The following is a 21,421-nucleotide window of genomic DNA, read 5'->3' on the forward strand; positions in this document are numbered from 1 at the left end:
TTAGTTTAGTTTAATTGAATAGAATTTTGTTCAATTTAATTTAGATTAATTTAATTTAGTTTATTTTGATTTATTTTTTGTTATTTAATTTAGTTAAGTTTAATTAAATTCATTTGAATTGATTTTAGATTAGTTAAGTTTAATTGAATTGAATTATGTTTAATTTATTTTATTAGAATAGAATTCTGTTTAATTTAAGGTTATTTTGTTGTATTCAGTTTTATTTATTTTTATGTAATATTGTACAGATGGTACATTTAGAGAGACATAGAAAGGAGAAATGCATAAATAAAATAATGTGCAAAAGCATAAATAAAATGGCAAAGATTAATTTAAAATATCTAATCTTTAATATTAACAATAAAAATATGTTCCAGGCGTCTTTTGATTTATAGTAAAAATGTTTTGATTCCGATATTTCTGAGACATTTTAATGTCCTTAACTTAACTTAACTTAACATAGCCCAGTTATGTGGATCCAGCTGATCCAGTTGGTTCTGGTTTGACGCTGGTGTAGAAAAATCCAGAAGCTAAATATACACACAAGTGTTACTCATCGTCCAGAACACATGAAGCTCCTTCTGTTTCTCCTCCATCTTAAAAAAATCTACGTCGAGACATGATGTCGACGTCTCTCATCAGAACCTGCATCATTAGGTACTCTGACCACATCACCCATGATGCACTGCAGCTCCAGAACACACCGTTCTCTTCCCGGCAGTGAAGCAGATGATGTCATGCAGCTGCAGTGTGTGTGTGTGTGTGTGTGTGTGTGTGTGTGTGTGTGTGTGTTGTGACAGCAGGCTGCAGAAACGAGGAGAGACGGTGAAGCCTGCACATCCCAACTCATGATGTCACCGGCAGCCAATCAGCTGCTGCGGAGGGAAGGCGTGCACACGCATCACATTAATACGACTGAAAATACTTGTAGGAAATCCAGTTAAAATGCTTAAAAAACAAATTTTATTCAATCATAATGACACAATATTGGTTGTTTACATCTATATACAAGTAAAAAGAAGAAAATAAAGCATAGATAAAGGACAATATTGTGAGGAATAAGATAATTAATGTGTAGATTAAGTAAAATAAAATGCTAAAGTATAGAAATAAGGAATAGAAATAGAGAAATAATTATTATTAAAAACAATATTTGTTCACCGAGGTGTTGACTGACAAGAATAAAAAATAGAATCTATTATTATTATTGTTAATAAGCTCCAGGTCCTTCAGAGGCTGCAGCAACAATGACATCATCCCTCACAGTGATGTCATCGTGGATGAGGTCACTGCACTGATAGAGAAAACGAGGAAACTGATGTTCACGGTAAGAGCAGCTCACTAGATAAATTATGAACGAGTGGACTCTTCTGATCTTCATCCTCTTCCTCTCTTGTTTTTTTTATTTCTGTTCGCCGTGATCGACTCTCGGCCAAGACTCTAGTGTGTCGGCGAGACGTCGTGACTGATTCTGTCTCCGGGTGGGCGAGCGAAGGGACGGCAGACAAGAGTGGGACGACAGTGACTCACTGCTGCCACTTTTATCCACATACACACACACACAAACACACCCACACACACACACAAACACCAAACACACACCCCCACACACAAACACCAAACACACACACACACACGAGAGTGTTGACGACAAATTGAGTTTCATGAACCTGATGTTACACCCTGAAGCTAGTAAGGTAAGATAAGAGTCACTGAGTCCTGAGGGGTCTCTTTCGGGAATTGTTGTTGGGAAAGTGATGTGTCGATGAAGCTTCATGAAACAGTATCATTATTTCCTGAGTCCACTAGATGTCACTCTTTGCTCTATAATCTATTGATTTGAAAAGCTTTTCTATTGAAACCTCACATCAGTTTTAATTTGAGGGCGCCCCCTACTGTCCTCTGAAGAATAAGACACTGTTTCATGAAGCTTCATCGACACATCACTACCTGAAGCCTCACTTGACTATTTCCCCCCCCCCATTTGTGTCCTTTATCATTTCTTGATTAATTAAGCTACACACAGTTTTGATCTAATTTCTAGTTATGTGTCGATGAAGCTTCATGAAGCAGTGTCATATACTTATGCAACCAAACCGGTGGCAGTAAACTCACCCCATAGCCGTGCGTGGTAAATCCCACCCTGTCATGACGCAATGACGTAATCCCAACCCCCGGCATGTTGAGTCATGAAAGTGTTTGTAAACAAGTCACCCACCAGGTGAAGTGCACCTTATAGTGTGGAAAATACTGTAGGTTCAATTGTAATAATATTAATAAGACACAAATAAATGATCAAATAACATAAAGATATCATTATGTTACACAAATGAGAAGTGATGTGTCGATGAGGCTTCATGAAACGGTGTCATATTTTTCAGAGGACAGTAGGGGGCGCCCTCATCTTTAAAATGATGTGAGGTTTCAATAGAATAGCTTTTCAAAGCAATAGATTATAGAGCAAAGAGTGACATCTAGTGGACTCAGGAAATAATGACACTGTTTCATGAAGCTTCATCGACACATCACTACAAAAAAGAAATAAAATACATTTAAGTGCAAAAAAGATGTTCCTTGATATAGAAAAAAATAGAAGAAATAATTTGAACTGTTTCCTGCTTTTCATTCATTCATTTTCCCTTTATCCCGTATGGAGGTCACAGGGAGACTGGAGTCTATCCCAGTTTCATAGGGCGAGAGGCAGGGGACACCCTGGACAGTCTGTCGCAGGACACACAAAGACAATGTTTGTAAAATGGGTTGATCAAAATGGAAGGATTCTAAAAAATCAGATTTTATCATTTTATCCTAGTTTTAATCTGGATCGAACCTTTAGTTTGTGTCGTTCAAAACATGTTATCAGGCTGGTGGTAAAACAAACAAAAAACAGGATATAATGATCCTAAAAGAAGGTGAGATTAAAAAGAATCCATTTTTAAATTTTTAAATTGTATTTATATTTTCAATTTGATTTGTTCTATCGTTGCAGTGATGAAGTAGATCAAGCAGACAGAGGTGAACAATTAACACGTTCAGTGTCGTTTAGTACAAATATATATTTTTTTAAATAACCAAAAAAATGAAAATTAAATATTTCTGTCTTTAGTAAATAATTCCAGTCAGTTCCTTATCCTGACAGATTGCCAGAGGTTGGTTTTAGCTTCGTCTTAAAAAAAAAAGAAACTTAACCCTTGTGTTATCTCTGGGTCACTGTGACCCGAAAACAAATGTGTTTGTGGTATCCCTTGTGTTGTCTCTGTGTCAAGGTGACCCGAAAACAAATGTGTTTAGATAGATAAAACTTTACTGATCCCTCTGGAGGTCTCTTTCGGGTAATTGTTTGTGGAATCGCTTGCATTATCTCAGGGTCAATATGACCAGGAGACCCGAAAACAAATGTGTTTGTGGCATCCCTTGTGTTGTCTCTGGGTCAAGGTGACCAGAAGGGCCGAAAACAAATGTGTTTAGATAGATACAACTTTATCGATCCCTCTGGAGGTCTCCTTCAGGTAATTGTTTGTGGAATCTCTTGCGTTATCTCGGGGTCAATATGACCAGGAGACCCGAAAACAAATGTGTTTGTGGCATCCCTTGTGTTGTCTCTGGGTCAAGGTGACCAGAAGGGCCTAAAACAAATGTGTTTAGATGGATAAAACTTTATTGATCCCTCTGGAGGTCTCCTTCGGGGTCAATATGACCAGGAGACCCAAATACAATTAAGGTAAGGTAAGGTAAGACTTTATTGATCCCTCAGGAGGTCTCCTTCGGGAAATTGTTTAAATTAATTAATTGTATTAATTAATTAAAAATAATTAAATAATTAATTGCGTTTGTGGCATCCCTTGTGCCTTGTAATCTCAGGGTCAAGATGACCCGATAAAAAATGTGTCTGTGGTATCCCTTGTGTTGTCTGTGGGTCAAGGTGAACGACCTCCACCACTGTATATAGACAACACAAGGGTTAAAGTGATCCACTACTTGTTGTTCTTTACATTTATCAATATTTCTTAAGTTACTGAAGATTAAATTGAAGGTATTTGAATGGTTTTAAGTGTCTTTTTGGACAAAGATGAAGACAACCGATCTCCAGTCGCTACATTAAAATGAACAAACATTTTTGTCTATAACTCTGAAAAAACACATTAATCTGAAAATCTCAACCCGTAGTCAGCATGAGGGCGAGTAGAACATAAGTTATGGATAAAACATCAGTTTAAGTTTAATTCCTGAAAACCTTGTCCTCCTTCATCATGTCTTATTATTATTAACTTGATGTGTTGACGAGGCAGAGACTCTGAATGATGGACGTTTGAACGATGGATGTCCTGATCAGCCTCGGCAGCACATATTTACGCTTCTTTTGAAGGCGGCGAGTGATTCATGCGCTCTTTCATCCGGACCACGCGGCCGGATTCTGAGGAGCGAGTGGGCGACGGAACAGAGAGAAGAGGCAGATGGCGGACGGGCGGAGGACGAGCCTCCATTCAGAGCCGCCATGAATGAAGACTTTTCAGCTCCGCTCTTCTGACTGACGGCTCCTCATCAAGAGAGTCTGATTGATGCTTCGTCAATCACATGATTTATTATCGAAGTCCTGCGACTCAGTGCTTGTGGGTAAAAACAAGATAAGTGCACACAAGTTAAAATAACACGAGCAAATAAACGTCCTTTTTCGGAGAGAATACAAAAATATATTTTTCTTAAGGTTCTGCTGCTTTGGGAGTCAAATGGCTGCAGGGGCCTCGGTGACCGAAGCCCTCTTGTTCCGGACCTGGACCACTTCCCGCCTCTCCTTCAAGAAGGTCCCGAAGGAGTCCTTCTCCTTGCTCTCCTCGGTGGCTGAAGAGATGAAGGAACGTCAGGATTGCACGAGACGGAAGACGAGATGAAGGTTCTTACTGCCGTGGTCGATGTCGTCCGTGTCGCTCTCCTCGTCCTCGTCCTCTTCTTCGGGGTTCCCGCGGGTCATGATGAGGTCGCTGGGTCCGGCTACGTCGGCGTCTTCTGTGGGGCGTTAGAAAATGTTGATCCGGCGCAATATTTTTTTTTCATGATACTGTATCTGATTACAAAATATATATTTGTACTCGGACAATATTACATATATATCCTTGTTCCTACGGTATCGCAAAGTATTGATGATGTCCCCGTGTCGTGATACGTATCATATTCAGATTCAACATGTCTAGAACATGACGTCACAAACACACGTGTCAGCTGTTGTTAACATCCGTGTGTTCAAGTCAAAGACAGTCACGCATACAAGGAACTGAAGAACCAAAACTATCAGCAAACGAGAAGAAAAACACCTTTAAGGTGAATATATACAAGTGTGATGTTTTCAATCAATATATATATGATCCATGTATCCCTCTATCAATCCATACATGAATTCATCCACCCATCCATCTAGGCATCCATCCATCTATGCATGCATCCCTCCATCAATCCATCCATCCATGAATGCATCCACCCATCTGTTCATCTATCCATGCATCCATCTATCTATCCACCATCCATCCATCCATCCATTTATGCATGCATCCCTCCATCAATGAATTCATCCATCCAACCATCCATCCATCTATGCAAGCATCCATCTATTTATCCATTTATGCATGTATCCATCCATCAATCCACCCATCCATCTATGCACGCATCCATCTATTCATCCATCCATCTATCTATTCAGCCATCTATGCATCCACCCATCTGTTCATCCATCCATGCATCCATCCATCTACCTATCCACCATCCATCTATCTATCCACGATCCATCCACCCATCCATTTATGCATGCATCCCTCCATCAATCCATCCATGAATTCATCCACCCATCCATCCATTTATCCATTTATGCATGCATCCCTCCATCAATCTATCCATGAATTCATCCACCCATCCATCTATCCATACATGCATCCATCTACTGTATTTATCCATTTATGCATGCATCCATCCATCTATTCACCCATCTATGCACGCATCCATCCATTAATGCATGCATCCCTCCATCAATCCATCCATGAATGCAGACACCCATCTGTTCATCCATCCATCTATGCATCCATCCATCCATCCATCTATCCACCATCCATCCATCTATCTATGCATCCATCCATCCATCTATCCACCATCCATCCATCTATCTATGCATCCATCCACCATCCATCCATCCATCCATCTATCCACCATCCACGCATCTATCTATGCATCCATCCATCTATCCACCATCCATCCATCCATCTATGCATCCATCCATCTATCTATGCATCCATCCATCCATGCATCTTTTCAGCCCTCCATATATATGCATCCATCCATCCATCTATCCACCATCCATCCATCTATGCATCTATCTAGGCATCCCTCCATCCATCCATCCATCCATCTATGCATCTATCTAGGCATCCCTCCATCCATCCATCGCTGCATCAACGAGTATTCCGGTGGGAATATAGTTAACCAAAATGAACGTTGGTGGGATGCAATTCCAGATTGAAATCTAGTGGAAGGGAAATATATCTCATCACTCACTGTTATATTATTATCAATGAAAAGGATACACTGGAAACATGCAGCGCAAACTCATCTAACTATCTAAAATTGTATTAAAATGACAGTTACTTATTGGCAAAGGGATCATTTAGTTATTTCAAATTGTTTTTTTCTTATTGAAAAACATTACAATAGTTAATTTTAAACAAGTTTTTGATATATTCCCAAATTATTTAAGGGTCTGGGAACTTCTTGGGGTCAATCTGGACAAGCTAGCTGGGGCGAGGAGTGTCTGAGCCTCCCTGCTGCCCCCGCAACCACAAACGGGACGAGCAGAAGACGTTGATGTTTTCATGACAGGAGGTCTAATAAATACGTTTACCAGTGTAGTTTAAATCTACTTAAAATCATCAAGAATTATCAAAGCCATTTATAGGATGAAATGGAAATTCTCCAGCGCAATTTCACTTTTTAATGAATTACTTCTAAGCAGTTTAACTTGTTTAAAACAGTATTAATAAAGGTGATTTTTCACCCAGACCCAGTCTGTATTTGCCAGGTCTCCAGCAGCAAGTAGTTGGTAATAACGGATCATAAACTTATCAACTTGTTCTTACGTTTTAATAAAGATCGAGACGTTTGAAAAGTTGATTCACACACTTATTGGCGGAACATTAGTAAATGTATGCCAGCTCACACAGACTCATTCGAGTTTGAGAGCCCGGATCTACACGTTAAGACCAGTCACAGCTCGGAGGAGGAGCCCACCTGTCGCCGCCTTCGCCATGTTGACGGCTCCCATGTCCTTCTGGAGTCTCTCCAGCTGCTCGCGCTGCTTCTTGCTCTGAGCCTCCAGCTGGGAAGCAGAGAAGGCAACAGTTAACGGGAAGAACAGGCAAAAGCAAGAAGCGTATATTTAGAGACAAACCCACCAGCTCCCTGCGTAGCCTCTCGTACTCAGGCCGATAATCTCTGAGGAGAGAGCGAGTCAGAGAAAACTGTAAATATACCTTTTTAAATACTGGTCAATGATTGGACAGTGAGGAACTTCAATATTCAAGAGGTATTTGGATGTTTTTAAGTGTATTTTTGGACGAAGATGAAGACGAAGACAACTGAGCTCCAGTCGCTACGTTAAAATGAACAAACATTTTTGTCTACAACTAAAAAGAACAGATTACTCTGAAAATAATCCCAACTCTTGGTCGACTTGAGGGCGAGTAGAACATGAGTGACGTTTGAATTTTAAGCATCAACTACAGCATCATACGACAACATGACTTTAAAAACAATAGTCACCTCTCGTACTCGTCTGCAGCATCTTCCACTTGAACAAAAAACTCATCCAGGCCAGTTCCTGCCACTGCAGACACGCCCACCACCTGCAGACAGGATATTAGATTAATTTGTATTCATGCTAATATTCATAATTAAAATAAATACTAATATCACAATATATTGCATATACCATTAAAACCATTGATATTTACATAACAGTCGTCCTCTCAACACTGTCATCAGTGAGCAGAGAAGCAGATTGAGTGCACGAATATCACTTTTATCTTGATCTTTAAAATATATACTTTATTGAATATTGTTTTGATTGTTTAAGCGCTTTGTGACCCTGGTCTGGAAAAGCGCTATACAAATAAAAATAACTTACTTACGAATGCTCCTTCCCAGGTGCAAAACAAATAGACTCAAGGACTCATTCATTCCTCGGGCTATTAAATTGAACAATTCTGAGTTCGGGGGCAGGAGTGGAGTAAAAGTATTATGATTTTCTGTTCTATGTTGGTCTTTGTTATTTTCCTTTGATCTATGTTCTTTATCTTTAGACTTAGATTGTATCATCTTGTTCTTTCTCTTTTTTCTTGTTCTCATTTTATTTTATTTTATTTTTTATGAAAAATTGCTGTATTTGCTGTGGATAATTGGAAAAAAAAAACAACAGACCTCCTGAGGGATCAATAAAGTTCTACCTAACCTCGATGAAGCTTCATGAAACAGTGTCATTATCTCCTGAGTCCACTAGATGTCACTCTTTACTCTATAATCTATTGCTTTGAAAAGTTATTCTATTGAAACCTCACATCATTTTTTTAGGCTGAGGGCGCCCCCCACTGTCCTCTGAAGAATATGACACTGTTTCATGAAGCTTCATCGACACATCATTACCCTGAACAGCAAGACACAAATTTGCAAGTGCGATTGATTCCATTTTAGTAGCAGAAACAAGGATATTTCTACTCTAAAATAAGTTTCTGCAACCTTTTTCACAGAAATATGTACATTTAATAAAAAACATTTTTTTCACCCCAGTGTCGGAAAACGATTTCATTTTTTGTTCATTTATTGCAAGGTACCACATGTTTATAAAGCAAGTTAAAGGCTCTTTTCCTTTTTATATATATATATATATATATATATATATATATATGTAGCGTTGATGGCAAAATGTTATGTATTTGCGCTTAAAGGAAACTTCCCCGCCAAATTAAAACTCATAGTCACACTGAGTTTTAAATCAACAACAGCAAAAATTAGAACATGTGTGACTTAAAAAGTAAAATGTGTTCCATATGTGAAATAAATAAACATTCTAAATGTATATCAAACTGAAACATACAATGCACATATGCTTGACTCTTCTTTTGGACCCAAATAAAATAATAAATTATAAATAAATAAATAGCTTTGGAATGATCTTCCTCTCTCTCTGCGCATTATGGAGTCTACGGACTCCTTCAAGAAACATCTTCAGACGTTCTTATTTATGCAGGCTTTTCTCAGATTTTCTGGGGCTCCTTTGTTGTTCTCTTTGTAGTAATGCATTTACTGTAAACATCAGTGTTGCAGTTCATTGGACTCTTTTAAAAAATAACATACACTAGAACTAAATGGAAGCTACATCAAGAGGATTAACTCTGGACTCATGTTGTCGACCACTGCCCTACTTATAACATATTTATTCAAGAAGAAATATTTGGGGAGTCTTTAGAGCACAAACACTTTTGAGAAGTCTTTTTAAACTTGGAATGCTGCCCCCTGCTGGCAAAAATATTAACCACAACATTAGCAATCCTGGTTGCAAACACGGTTTACCCACTTTAAAAATTACATTTTAACATTCAAAAATTAAAAAAAAAAACAGAAGAAAGAAACGGAAATCAGAGGCATTCATAAAGTCTATTTATCAACAGGGAACCCAGTTAGTTAAATTAAAGTAGAGAAATTGGGGGGGGAAGACAAATTTTGAATCCCAAAACCATATATTTTATTAGCAAAATATTGCTTATACTGAGGAAGTAAAAATAGCATCTCTGTTGACAACCAGGTGAAAATTCATATAGATGGTACAAAAGACTCGTACACATTGGCCTCACATTTAAAAATACTAATTATATTTTTTGGTTAATAGTCTACATGAAGAGATCTACCACAGACATTGATCGTAACCTGTGATACTTTGTAGTATCTTTGACAATGATATGTATGAGTCTTTATAAATGATACATTGAAATCTTATGAAATTGTATTGTTTCAAATCTTATACCTGCCATTTTATTTTTTGAGTGACAGTCTCAAACTAAACTTGTTTTACACAATCAATATATTTGGCAAATTGTCTAAAATAAAAAATGTTTGAAAAAAATTGCTGATGCACCTTTTTCTTGTGCTCTTAATTTGAAAGCAGGATATTTATTATAACTTTTAAAGTGCAGCTCATGACAGGAGAAACCAGAACAACTGATAGATAAACAGCAGTATGATGTTTTGGTTGAGTTCAGATGACTTGACCATGCGCTGTTGTCCATGTGTGTGTAGTGCTGCTGTAATGAAAGATAGTTCCGCCTCTTGTTGCTTTGGATTGGTTAATATTGAGTGGTGCCTTCTGTGATTGGCTAGATTTACGCAAAAATGACCAATGTTTAATATCATTAAAAAAAAAAAAGAAAAGAAAAAAGACGGATTATTAAATGGGTCAATTAAATTTTTTGAGAAAAGTCAAAAGTGGCGTGAGAATAGGTCACAAACAAAACGTTTTAGCGGTTTTATACGGTAATTATTCAGAATAAAAATACTGTTTTAGCTTGAAAAATAGCAGAATTCCGCTAGATAGAATATAAAGATGTTTGCTGGAAACACTTAAACTAGACATCAGATAATTCTCATTAATTTGAATTTAGTTTTAGTTCTAAGGATTCAAACAGGATTCTTACCCTGAGGTTTGTGTAGAACTCGTCCAGAACCAGGCTCATGGAGCGGGTCAGGTTGCTCACGTAGGAGGTTTCTTGATTGAGAGCGTCCTGGAAAACCTCAAAGTCTTGCATCCATTCCACGGCGAAGCTGTGGTCGATTATATCCGTCTGTAGGTGTCGACATTAAAAGACACCTCAAACCACCGAAAACAAGCAACATTTGAACGTTGAACACTCACCTTGTTCATGACAACGATGAACGGTAGTTTCGTCTTGTAGAGAATACTGACAGACGGAAACAAAACTTTGTCAGAAATCATCAGGATTTTAACGAAAGATTCTTAATGTTCTGCTGCTGAGATGTTGATACCTGCAGGCGTACAACATGTTGGACATGAAGGTGACCGGGTTGACGCTGCGAGACGTGTCCATCACGTACACCACCACACATGGAAAGGATGACGCCTGAGTGGAGAAGACAAGATTGACGTGATCTTGACACCATTAAGGTCGACTCATTTTTATTTACCAGCGCCTCCGTGATGATGGTTCCCGACGCCGACCAGGTGAAGACTTCGATCTGACCCGGAGTGTCGATCAACACGTATCTTTGCAGAGCAAGAGTTTTTATTTACAAACACTTTCAACACATTAGAATCTGGAAAGCATCAAAGAAAGTTGTTTAACAAAGATTACCTGTGATCCTGGTGTTTATTTTCAATGAAATGCATCACCTGAAACAAACAATAAAATGTCACACAAGCTTTAGAAAATCAGTGATGTGTCGATGAAGCTTCATGAAGCAGTGTCATATTTTTCAGAGGACAGTAGGGGGCGCCCTCAGCTTAAAAATGATGTGAGGTTTTAATAGAATAGTTTTTCAAAGCAATAGATTATAGAGCAAAGAGTGACATCTAGTGGACTCAGGAAATAATGACACTGTTTCATGAAGCTTCATCAACACATCACTACTAAATTTTTTAAGAATTATTAGTTTGAAGCTTTACACACAACATCAGTTAATGATCAGATATAAAGTCATTTAAACATAACCACTTACATCAAATGTGGTTTAATTTACTTTTAATAAATATGTTTTTCAACCAAATATAAAGAAAAAATACTGTACAAACATTCACGATTCATGTCCCACTTTTCTGATAATATTCCTATTAAAAAATTAAACATACTTTTCATTTTGTGAATAAATAATACAATCTAAACAATAATCTACTAGAAGATGTGGTAGAGCTTGAATAGGTTATAGTGAAGGTACATTCAGAATCAGAACCAGCGTTTTAAACACAACACAGGAATTCAATACAAAGAGTTTAATATATATAAATATAAGATAAAAGTGACTGACCTGGTCAAACCGTGTTGCAAACAGGTTGAGTGATGTGACGATGCCTCCGTTTGGTCCAAGTCCATACTGCTTCATCACTTCTTTATAGTTGACAGTGTCTCGTATGTCTGGAGACACAAGATGCACAAGTTAAGTCTTAAGACATTTTTATTCGTGCAGTTGTTTCCCTGATTTTCTGGGACTCCTGTGTTTGTCTCTATGTTGTCTGCAAGTATATATTTTAACTGCGTATTGTTTTTGACTGTTAAACCGCTTTGTGACCCTGGTCTAGAAAGATGCTTTACAAATAACCATTACTTACTTAAAAACTGAGATAAGTACAAGCTTGACTCAGAGGAGATATCGTCAAGCAATGAAATCCACCACGATGATCTTAACTTGGTCTGTCATACTCACCTATGTTCGCAGGGAAAGGGACTTCGTGAACTGCAGGATCCAGATTGATGACATATGGCGGACATTTCTTAGTGTGAAGATGAGCCGTCAGCCTCTAAAGAAACAAAGATAATCAAGACTTACTTACAAATATTTACAACTTTTGGTTTGTATTACACACAGCGACACATGAAAGGCTTTTACACTTATATTTGAAACGTTTTTAACTTAACAATACTAAGCCCCTTTTCCTTTTTGATTCACTTCTGCTGTCAATATAGAGAAAAACGAATAAAATAGTCTATAGCATGTTTAACAAACATGTCTTATATAGACAGAGACAGGAGAAAACAGATGACAATATTGAAACATGCTGTGAAGGTAAAATATATAACTATTACTTTATTTATCCTTGGAAAAGTGTCTTCCTTAAATTAGGATTATAAATGACAAGTAGATAAAATACAGTAATAAAGTAAATTTAATTATTTTTAACGCACGGTCTATAGAAACATGTTGACTGCTTTTTTTTGTTTAACTTTCAATTGTTTACAAAGACATCACAACATGTAAAAGAAGCTAAAATGCTAACAAATGGGATTCGTGGGGTTTTAAAAGTAAATATATGCGTAGAATGAATGTCAAAGGAAATGAAGTTACAAAATGTATGTAAGTATTAATGTCTGCTTTAATAAAAATAAATTAAATATAATTTACCTTTAATTTGAGTGATAATAAAGTATTTTAGCATGTTAGCATTAGTAGCTAACGTTACCTGAACGAACGTCGTTTTCCCCGATCCTGCCATTCCCAAAACGATGAGACACACGGGTTTGTCACGGGGCGTGGACGCGGGATGAGGTGGACCACCAGCCTCCGTCCCGGTCTCTGTAGGCTCCAAGTTCTCCATGAGAACCTGATCAGCAGGTGCAGCGGCAGCCATGCTGGGTTGATGTCTTAGCAACCAACTGCCGTAAAGAAGATCGTGACGCGTCGTAAGTGACTTAGGTAGGTCGCAAAAAAGAAACTTCCGAATTACGCCTGTATTTTCATGGATTACAGTTACATCTATTTTTCTTAAACGTTTATAGTTTAGTTGGTAGAAAACAATTTTAGTTATTTCACAGTTTAGAAAAGAACATGTTATAATGCGGTGTTGCATTACTCTCGTATTTTTCTAAAAACCATAGTAACATTTAACACAGCCGTATTTTGAACACCAATATTTTTAAGCCATTCTGAGGAAATTGTATTTAGAGTTTTTAATTTGGTTTAACAAAATGATAATTTTGTTTCAGAGTTTGTACATTTGTTTCAGAAAATTGCCATTTTATTTCAGGGTTTGTATTTTAGTTTCAGAAGATTGTAAAAAAAAAAAAAATCAGAGATTCCAAATTAGTTTCAGGAGATTTTAATCCTTTTTCAAATAAATTGTCATTTTTCATATGAACTGTAAAAAAAAGTATTGAGATGTGTACATTTGATTTTGCCCTTCAGTAAAAATGTCCGTTATTTTTAACTTTCAATTAAGGTTTTATTTTCTTATTGATGACGAGTTTTAGAGTTTTTTACCGGACGATGGCGCTATAACGTCACGAATGTTGTATTGTTCTCTGCTCCGCAGTTTTGTATGAACTGCAGGCGAGACAGATCCTTCTTGTTCAGACACCGAAATAAACTGTTAAAAACTAAACGAGAAGAAACAAACACATGGATTATAAGATCCAGATCGTGTTGTGACATCATTTTCCTGAGTTATGAGATTTTTCTCAGTTGAAGGAAACACACAGACCTGTAACTAAGTAATTATTACTTGTAAAGGTAAGGTAAAATAAAGTTTTACCTTACCTTAAAGCCCTTTTCTCAGAACAGGGTTCATGGATAATGTTAATCTGTAATAATAAAACATAAGTAAACTCACCTTGCCTCCTAAAAATGTTTTTTAAAATAATGGTTTCATTTGAATGTTCAAATATAAGTTGAGCTCCGGAAAGGGTGTGGTTCTGTCCTTAAGCAAACAAAGAACAAAAAAAATCAAATTACTTAACATTCATGAAGCAAGTTATGAAAGATAAGATAACTTAAAGTAAATGTTTTTCTCTCACCAGTTCAGTTCAGTTTATTTAATCTTCATAATCACAGAAACACTTTTTATAATCAAGACTTGATGCGAGGAGATTGAACCATGAGCTCTTTATTGTGCCAGCTTTTCTGGATAAAAAGGATATAAAGACATAATTTGCACAAAGAGCTGAAGGTTGATTACTAAGATATTAATTATGATGTTTTATAAGTCTTACTTACACTTAGAATTAGGAAACTACAATTATTCAGGTTAAACTAGTTTGTATGTTCATGAAGTGTTGCCGTGATCGTTCTTTGTAGCATTTTGTTAGAATTAATTTAACAGGTCAAAGTACTTTATTTACTCTTCATCCACACAGAATTTTTTTTTATCACTTTAAACAGGAATTTTCACTTGACACAAGAAGGGTTTTGCCAAGAGACAGTTGTCATCGCTGAAATGTCCCCATTCTGAAAATAAAGAAATCACATGGTTAAACGATAATAGCTTCCAAAACCATATAAACAGGAAGTACTCGGGGTAACACAAGAGGGACGTTACAGTCGAGCAGTATGGAGGTATTTGGATGTTTTTAAGTGTCTTTTTGGACGAAGATGAAGACGAAGACAACTGAGCTCCAGTCGCTACATTAAAATGAACAAACATTTTTTTCTATAAATCTAAAAAGAACCGATTACTCTGAAAATAATCCCAACATTAGTCAACATGAGGGAGAGTAGAAAATGAATAACATTTGTATCTTGTATTTGTAAAAATTGTATGTATAAATTTATAAATGAAATATATATATATAGAGAGAAAAGACCATCATTCAAATACTAGTGATGTGTCGACGAAGCTTCATGAAACAGGGTCATTATCTCCTGAGTCCACTAGATGTCACTCTTTGCTTTATAATCTATTGATTTGAAAAGCTATTCTATTGAAACCTCACATATTTTTTAAGATGAGGGCGCCCCCTACCGTCCTCTGAAGAATATGAAACTGTTTCATGAAGCTTCGTCGACACATCTCTATCAAATACCGAATTTCGAAGACACTTTAAACTACATTTTACACATGTTAAATGAGTTGTATTTCCTTAATATTAGGTCATTTTGGTAATTGTAAGGGGTGGAAACATGAAAACCCTGTGGAAATTAAAATATATTCAATACCACGTATTTCTCCTATTCTTTTATCACAAAATAACTTCTTAAGTTCAGAACAAGCTTTAACACGGACATTTTAGTGAAGAGAACTGAAGAAACATTTGCAACACATTAACGCTGGACTTGTTTACTTGATAGTACTTCAATTTGATGAGAGATGTTTAAATAGATGTGTGACTCTATTTATCATCAAACTCTCTTTTCATTGAAATATTGACATTAGAAAATTATCTTAAGCTCCGCCCACTGATACCACTAGTTTACCATAATCAAACCCACTCTGCTGTGATTGGTCAAACATAGAGATGTGTCACCGCGCATCATCATCAATCCTGGAAGTCTCCACCTCCAAGGGACTCGTTGTATAAACAAAGCGGGGCGTGATTACAGCTGGCTCAAGGAACGAAGCAACTATTAAGTCATAATGGACTCTCGTAACCTCTCGTTCGCCCAGATTTCCGAGCAACTTTATAAAGTAATACGTTGAAAACATGTGATGAGGAACTTACTGTGTCTTGGAGAGAAAGACTTCAACATTTGCATGTGAGTGAGTAAGGAATGTTGGAGTTTGACATTAGTTGACCTTTATAATGAAATCTTTCTGAACCTACAGTATACAGGAAACTTCAGAAACCATCTTTGACACACACCAACACTTATCAACTATACTACTGACTAGGTGGTATTTAAACCTGCACTGTTGCTGTTGCCCTTTACCTCAAAACCCCCCAAATTATCTCTACAACTTCTGAATGTGTGCACGAGAGTCTCCAGATTCAAAGAATAAAAGTGGACAAGGAACTGTCACCTCTATAGTCTTTGGGAGAAATTCCCGTCACCGTTTTTACAATTAAAACCGTGTTGTGATATTACTACGAGATGGTGTGGATTATCTCCCTAAATGTGGCTATTCGATCAAAGTAGTGGTCGTAGTCGTACTGACTAGCAAAGTATAAATAGCAAAGTCAGCAGGATACTGAATGATTTGAGTTTGTACATAAGCGTCTGTCTTACCTTTGTAGTTGATCGCAAAACAATATTCTGCCTCGCTTTGAAAATCGGGCTGATGTTCTCCCCACTTACTAAAATCATAAAGCGAGCCGTCGGTCCAGTAATGACCCCCACGTAGATTCTGTGCAAAGGGGAAAATAAAGTTAAAAAATGTCATCATTATTTCAATGTTTCCACCTGTATAAAAAAATCTTGTGTGTATTTGGTTACCCTGCTGAGTCCGATCCAGTAAGAGTCCAATGAGGGGTTTTCTCTGTACATAGTAAGTAAATAAGTAAGTAATATTTATTTATACAGCGCTTTTCGAGACCAGGGTCACAAAGGGCTTAAACAATCAAAACAATACTCAAAAAAGTATATACTTTAAAGATCAAGATAATACTGAGAACAACACAGGAGTTCGAGAAATTCAAGGAAAAGCCTGAACAAATAGAAACGTCTTAAGATGTTTCTTAAAGGAGTCAGTAGATCCATCAAGCGCAAAGAGAGAGGAAGATCGTTCCAAAGCTTAGGAGCAACAGCCTGGAAGGATTTCTCTCCTCTGGTCCTGAAGCGTGTTCAGGAACCATAAGTAGATTCTGATCCACAGACCTCAGACCCCGAGCTGGGGTGTAAGGCTGGATCAGATCAGTGATGTAAGGAGGAGCCTGACCATGAATAGATCTGAAAGTAAGAACCAGAATTTTAAAGTTGATCCTGAAAGAAACTGGAACATACATACATACATAGTACAGATAGTTGCATTTAATTCTTCCTCGCTGTGGATCGACACCAAGTTGCCTTCAGAGTTCCCATATTTGAAGATGGAACAGATCATCTGACAAGAGGTAAATTCTTATTGAGACTTTTATCTTATTATTTATCCATCTTTCTTTAAAAAGCTCTTGAATATATGTTGGAAAATCAAATCTTAAGAATATACAACATTTGATATAGTGACGATTCCTATCCTATTGAACTTCAGCATCAAATAAGGGCCACAGTATTTCATTCCATATGATGCGAATAGATCAGGGGCCATGCATTTTTAGTAATTGAAGATTTTAGTTGCTATTGGTCTCACCTCTGCGTAATGGCCGACAAAATGTTGCATCCAACAAAGTGTTGCATCCAGCCCTTCGTTGTGATCCGATGTTTGCACGGTTCAGCCTCGTATTTAGTCAAACACATGTTTGCAACATCTACTGTGAAAAATGGTCAAAATTCACATCATATTCGATTTTCTTTTTTAGAACATTTTCTACTCACCATGAGGCGTGGCTGACACTATCGTCAACAACAGGGTTGAAAACAGAAAAGTAATCGTTTTAAAGTGTATGGCCTTCATTATTCAACACAGCAACAAGTAGACTATTATTAAGGTCCAGGTTTCTTACTGTAACTCTGCTCGGAATGACAAAAAAAATCACCCTCAAGTTGTTGGTCCTTAAAACTCAAGACTAGTTTTTCTTGGAAAGACGCCTGTTTAAACATTAAAATTACAGCAAAGGCAATGAAATCGGAAATCATTAAACCATTCTTACAAGTTGCTTAGGTAACCCTGAAAAACATTGTTACACAAGAAACCCACTGACAATGAAACCTTTATTCTCAAGAATGAAGTCATTTTTTAGTACTTATTACTTTATAAAGTTGCACTGAAATCTGGGCGAAGGAGAGGTTACAAGAGTCCATTATGACATAATAATGGCTTCACTTCTCCTCCAGCCAGCTGTAATTACGCCTCACTTTGTTTATGCAACGAGTCCCTTGGCAGTGTAGACTTCCGTGATTGATGACGAGCGGTGACAAACCTCCATGTTTGAATAATTCTAAACAGATATTATAGAAAGACGTGAAGTGAATGTGCTTCAAGCACAAGTTTGACTCCGGTTTACACTTCGTACGTTTACAGAAATACATCCTTCTCTATCTTTCTTTAAAACCCATACATTATTTGAATCGATCCAACCCCCCAAAGTTTGGTTGATCCCAGCAGAAACAAAACAAGGAGATGCTGTTTATTATTACTCTTTATTTTGCCTTTTGCAAACAGATGTGAACTTCGGGTTCTATCTGCAGACGCTCATGGGAAAATTATTGAAGCCGGACTTGACAGATGTAGGATTTAGGTAGAAGACAGATGACATCATTGTAGTTGCCCCAACCTGGAGAAAAATAAATAGAATTAGAACAATTTGTTTAAACCTTGTGTTATCTCATGGTCAGGATGAACCAAAGGCCCATTTGTTTATGGGTCACCTTGACCCTGAGATATCTCAAGGGTTAAGGACAAAAACTAAATTGAAACAAAGCAGTTTCTTAACTGAATTGCATTGATCCATTAGTTTAAATCAAATGTGCATTTTTAAGACCAGTGGCTTAAGCTAGTGATGTGTTGATGAAGCTTCATGAAACAGTGTCATGAGGACAGTAGGGGGCGCCCTCAGCTTTAAAATGATGTGAGGCTTCAATAGAATACATTTTCAAGGCAATAGATAATGTAGCGAAGAGTGACATCTAGTTGACTCAGGAAATAATGACACTGTTTCATGAAGCTTCATCGACACATCACTAGCTTAAGCCACATCTGGATGAATGTATTTATGGAACAGATGGTTTTCTTACCACGATAGTTAATCTCAACACAAGACTGTGCTGCATGGAAGAAGTTGGGCTGGTTCTCCCCCCAATTGGTGAATTCATACTCAGACCCGTCGGTCCAGAGATGTTGCCTACCATGGATCTAAGATAATAGTTGACACTCAAGTATGTGGTGCATCTTTAAAGACTGGAGTTTTTTATTTACCTTGCTGAGTCCGATCCAGTAACTGCGCCTAAAAGGGACTCTCCTGAACGCAGCGCAGATGGTTCCGTTCAACTCTTGCTCGTCGCGAATGGACACCAAGTGGCCGGAATTGTCTCCGTTAGTGTAGACTTCACAGGCGGCCTGGAATTAGAAAAGTCAAATAGGTTTCAATAAATGTAAAATAATTTAGGTTGCTTATAGTTTTACCACAATAAGCATGTAGTCACACTTACTGCGACTCACAATGAGCTGGAAGGAATGTGTCCGTTAGAGTTTCTTTTCCCGAGAAATGACAGTTTGTGCATTAAGACAGTGACCTTCAGCAAGGTAAGGGAGCTGAACTCAGCAAGCAGGAGATGCGTCCAGAAACAAATGAACAGACTGTTTGTACTCAAGTGTGTCGTCATCTGAAATATGGAATCAAAAGCCAACACGGAGAGAGGTCCTTCAGTGGTTTGGGACGAGCCATGCCAGGCGCCTCTCCACTCCTTGTTGGTGGTAAAAACTGGATTCTGACTCTATTTGTTATTCTAACGCTTGTCTCTGTTCTCATTCCGACTGTCCGGGAGAAATTCCCTGACAATGAATCACATTTTTTTTAAAGTCATGTGTCTCTCACCTTTGCACTCCACCAGTTGAACTCAGGCAGCAACTCTACTTTCACACAACTGCCCTCTCCGAGCTGGAACCACTGGTCTGTATCTTTGTAGTCGCTGTTGATGAATCTGATCGTAGCCTTGCAAGGCACGGCCGGGAAGTCGGCGTCGCACATGCTCCCCATATCTGCAGCACAGAAGGTACTTGTTTGTTATTGTTGAGTACTTTTCTAGTGATACATGCTTCAGTGTTTACCTGATGCTAAGCCTGATGTAAGGAGCACCAGCAGGAACGCAGTTACCTTCCCAAGATGCATCGCCATTATCTATCTAACACTTAAAGAAAGAGATTCTTTGATAAAACAGAAAGAACATCAGTTTGTACTTTTTACAATTATTACTTAAATAGTTCACCCAAAATTCTAATTTCTTTCTACTCACACTCGTGTCGACTAATGTTGGGATTATCTTCACAGTAATCTGTTCTATAACTCTAAAAAATTCTTTTTAGAGCTATAGACAAAAGTGTTTGTTCATTTTAGTGTAGCGACTGGAGCTCAGTTGTCTTCGTCTTCATCTTCATCCAAAAATACTCTTAAAAACATCCAAATACCTCCATACTGCTCGTCTGTAACGTTCCTCTTGAAATGAAGCTTTGACGTGAGAAATTGTTCTGTAAAACTTTATAAATGTATATTTAAAGATTGTTTTTAGCAGAAGTTCCCAGTCCATCAGAGCAAATCTTGCCCACTGACACTTGCTATGTGTTTAAATTATGATATATTTGTACAAACAATCTTAAAATATTGACTAGTTTAAGTTTCTTTGCAACCATTTTAGAGGCTTCAACACAAGATAAACGTTACAGTCGAGCAGTATGAAGGTATTTGGATGTTTTTAAGTGTCTTTTTGGACGAAGACGAAGACAACTGAGCTCCAGTCGCTACATTAAAATGAACAAACATTTTTGTCTATAACTCTAAAAAGAAATTTTTAATTTTTAATTTTTAAGAAATTACTCTAAGTTGACATGAGGGTGAGTAGAAAATGAGTGAAAACTGAAGCTTGTAAACCATCACTCTAAAGATAAAAAATAACGATAATAAATTAAAGTTTAAGATAAAATTGTAGGATCTAAAGGACTCACCTTAGCTGTCGTTCCACAATAAAACGAATGTGCTCCTGGTTCTTGTTATTTTATAGGGCTGTCATTTAAATACTCAAATACATTTTTATAAGAATGTCTCTGGGGGAAGAATAAAGTCAACATTTAAATGTAACAACATCCCGATTAGATCTGGGCCCACACGTTTGAGGCCACTGATCTAGGTAGATAAACAGTATTGAA

The 21,421-nt window shown here is 37.3% G+C and overlaps 2 protein-coding genes across 2 annotated transcripts; both read right to left on the reverse strand.

Moving 5' to 3' along the window:
- Positions 1-4,563: 4,563 nt before the first annotated feature.
- Positions 4,564-13,394, reverse strand: gpn1 (GPN-loop GTPase 1). Its single transcript, XM_087783411.1, has 13 exons — positions 13,217-13,394; positions 12,463-12,556; positions 12,067-12,173; positions 11,397-11,434; positions 11,230-11,308; positions 11,071-11,165; positions 10,940-10,985; positions 10,722-10,868; positions 7,798-7,880; positions 7,431-7,470; positions 7,267-7,354; positions 4,900-5,004; positions 4,564-4,839 (listed from the first exon to the last, which is right to left on the reverse strand). The coding sequence occupies exons 1-13, from the start codon at positions 13,382-13,384 to the stop codon at positions 4,724-4,726; spliced, it is 1,206 nt and encodes a 401-aa protein (XP_087639537.1). The 5' UTR covers positions 13,385-13,394; the 3' UTR covers positions 4,564-4,723.
- A 5,289-nt stretch (positions 13,395-18,683) lies between these two features.
- Positions 18,684-20,475, reverse strand: LOC148085260 (snaclec A7-like). The gene is made up of 5 exons (XM_087782351.1): positions 20,330-20,475; positions 20,097-20,260; positions 19,478-19,618; positions 19,297-19,414; positions 18,684-18,836 (listed from the first exon to the last, which is right to left on the reverse strand). Exons 1-5 carry the CDS (start codon positions 20,394-20,396, stop codon positions 18,766-18,768), a joined length of 561 nt encoding a protein of 186 aa, XP_087638477.1. The 5' UTR covers positions 20,397-20,475; the 3' UTR covers positions 18,684-18,765.
- Positions 20,476-21,421: the final 946 nt, after the last annotated feature.

The sequence above is a fragment of the Callionymus lyra genome, chromosome 2 (assembly GCF_982586985.1).
Source record: "Callionymus lyra chromosome 2, fCalLyr1.hap1.1, whole genome shotgun sequence".
Taxonomy (NCBI): domain Eukaryota; kingdom Metazoa; phylum Chordata; class Actinopteri; order Syngnathiformes; family Callionymidae; genus Callionymus; species Callionymus lyra.

Bases quoted from the DNA above. Each gene is read 5' to 3' on its own strand.
- gpn1 (XM_087783411.1), bottom strand. From the start codon at position 13,384: ATGGCTGCCGCTGCACCTGCTGATCAGGTTCTCATGGAGAACTTGGAG. The intron at 7,881-10,721 runs GTAAGAATCCTG...TCCTGTCTGCAG, and splicing joins AGTTCTACACAAACCTCAGG to GTGGTGGGCGTGTCTGCAGT. The intron at 7,471-7,797 runs GTGACTATTGTT...CTCTCTCCTCAG, and splicing joins GCTGCAGACGAGTACGAGAG to AGATTATCGGCCTGAGTACG.
- LOC148085260 (XM_087782351.1), bottom strand. From the start codon at position 20,396: ATGGCGATGCATCTTGGGAAGGTAACTGCGTTCCTGCTGGTGCTCCTT. The intron at 19,619-20,096 runs GTGAGAGACACA...TTCTAATTCCAG, and splicing joins TCAACTGGTGGAGTGCAAAG to GCCGCCTGTGAAGTCTACAC. The intron at 18,837-19,296 runs GTAAGAAAACCA...ATTTTTCTCCAG, and splicing joins TGTTGAGATTAACTATCGTG to GTTGGGGCAACTACAATGAT.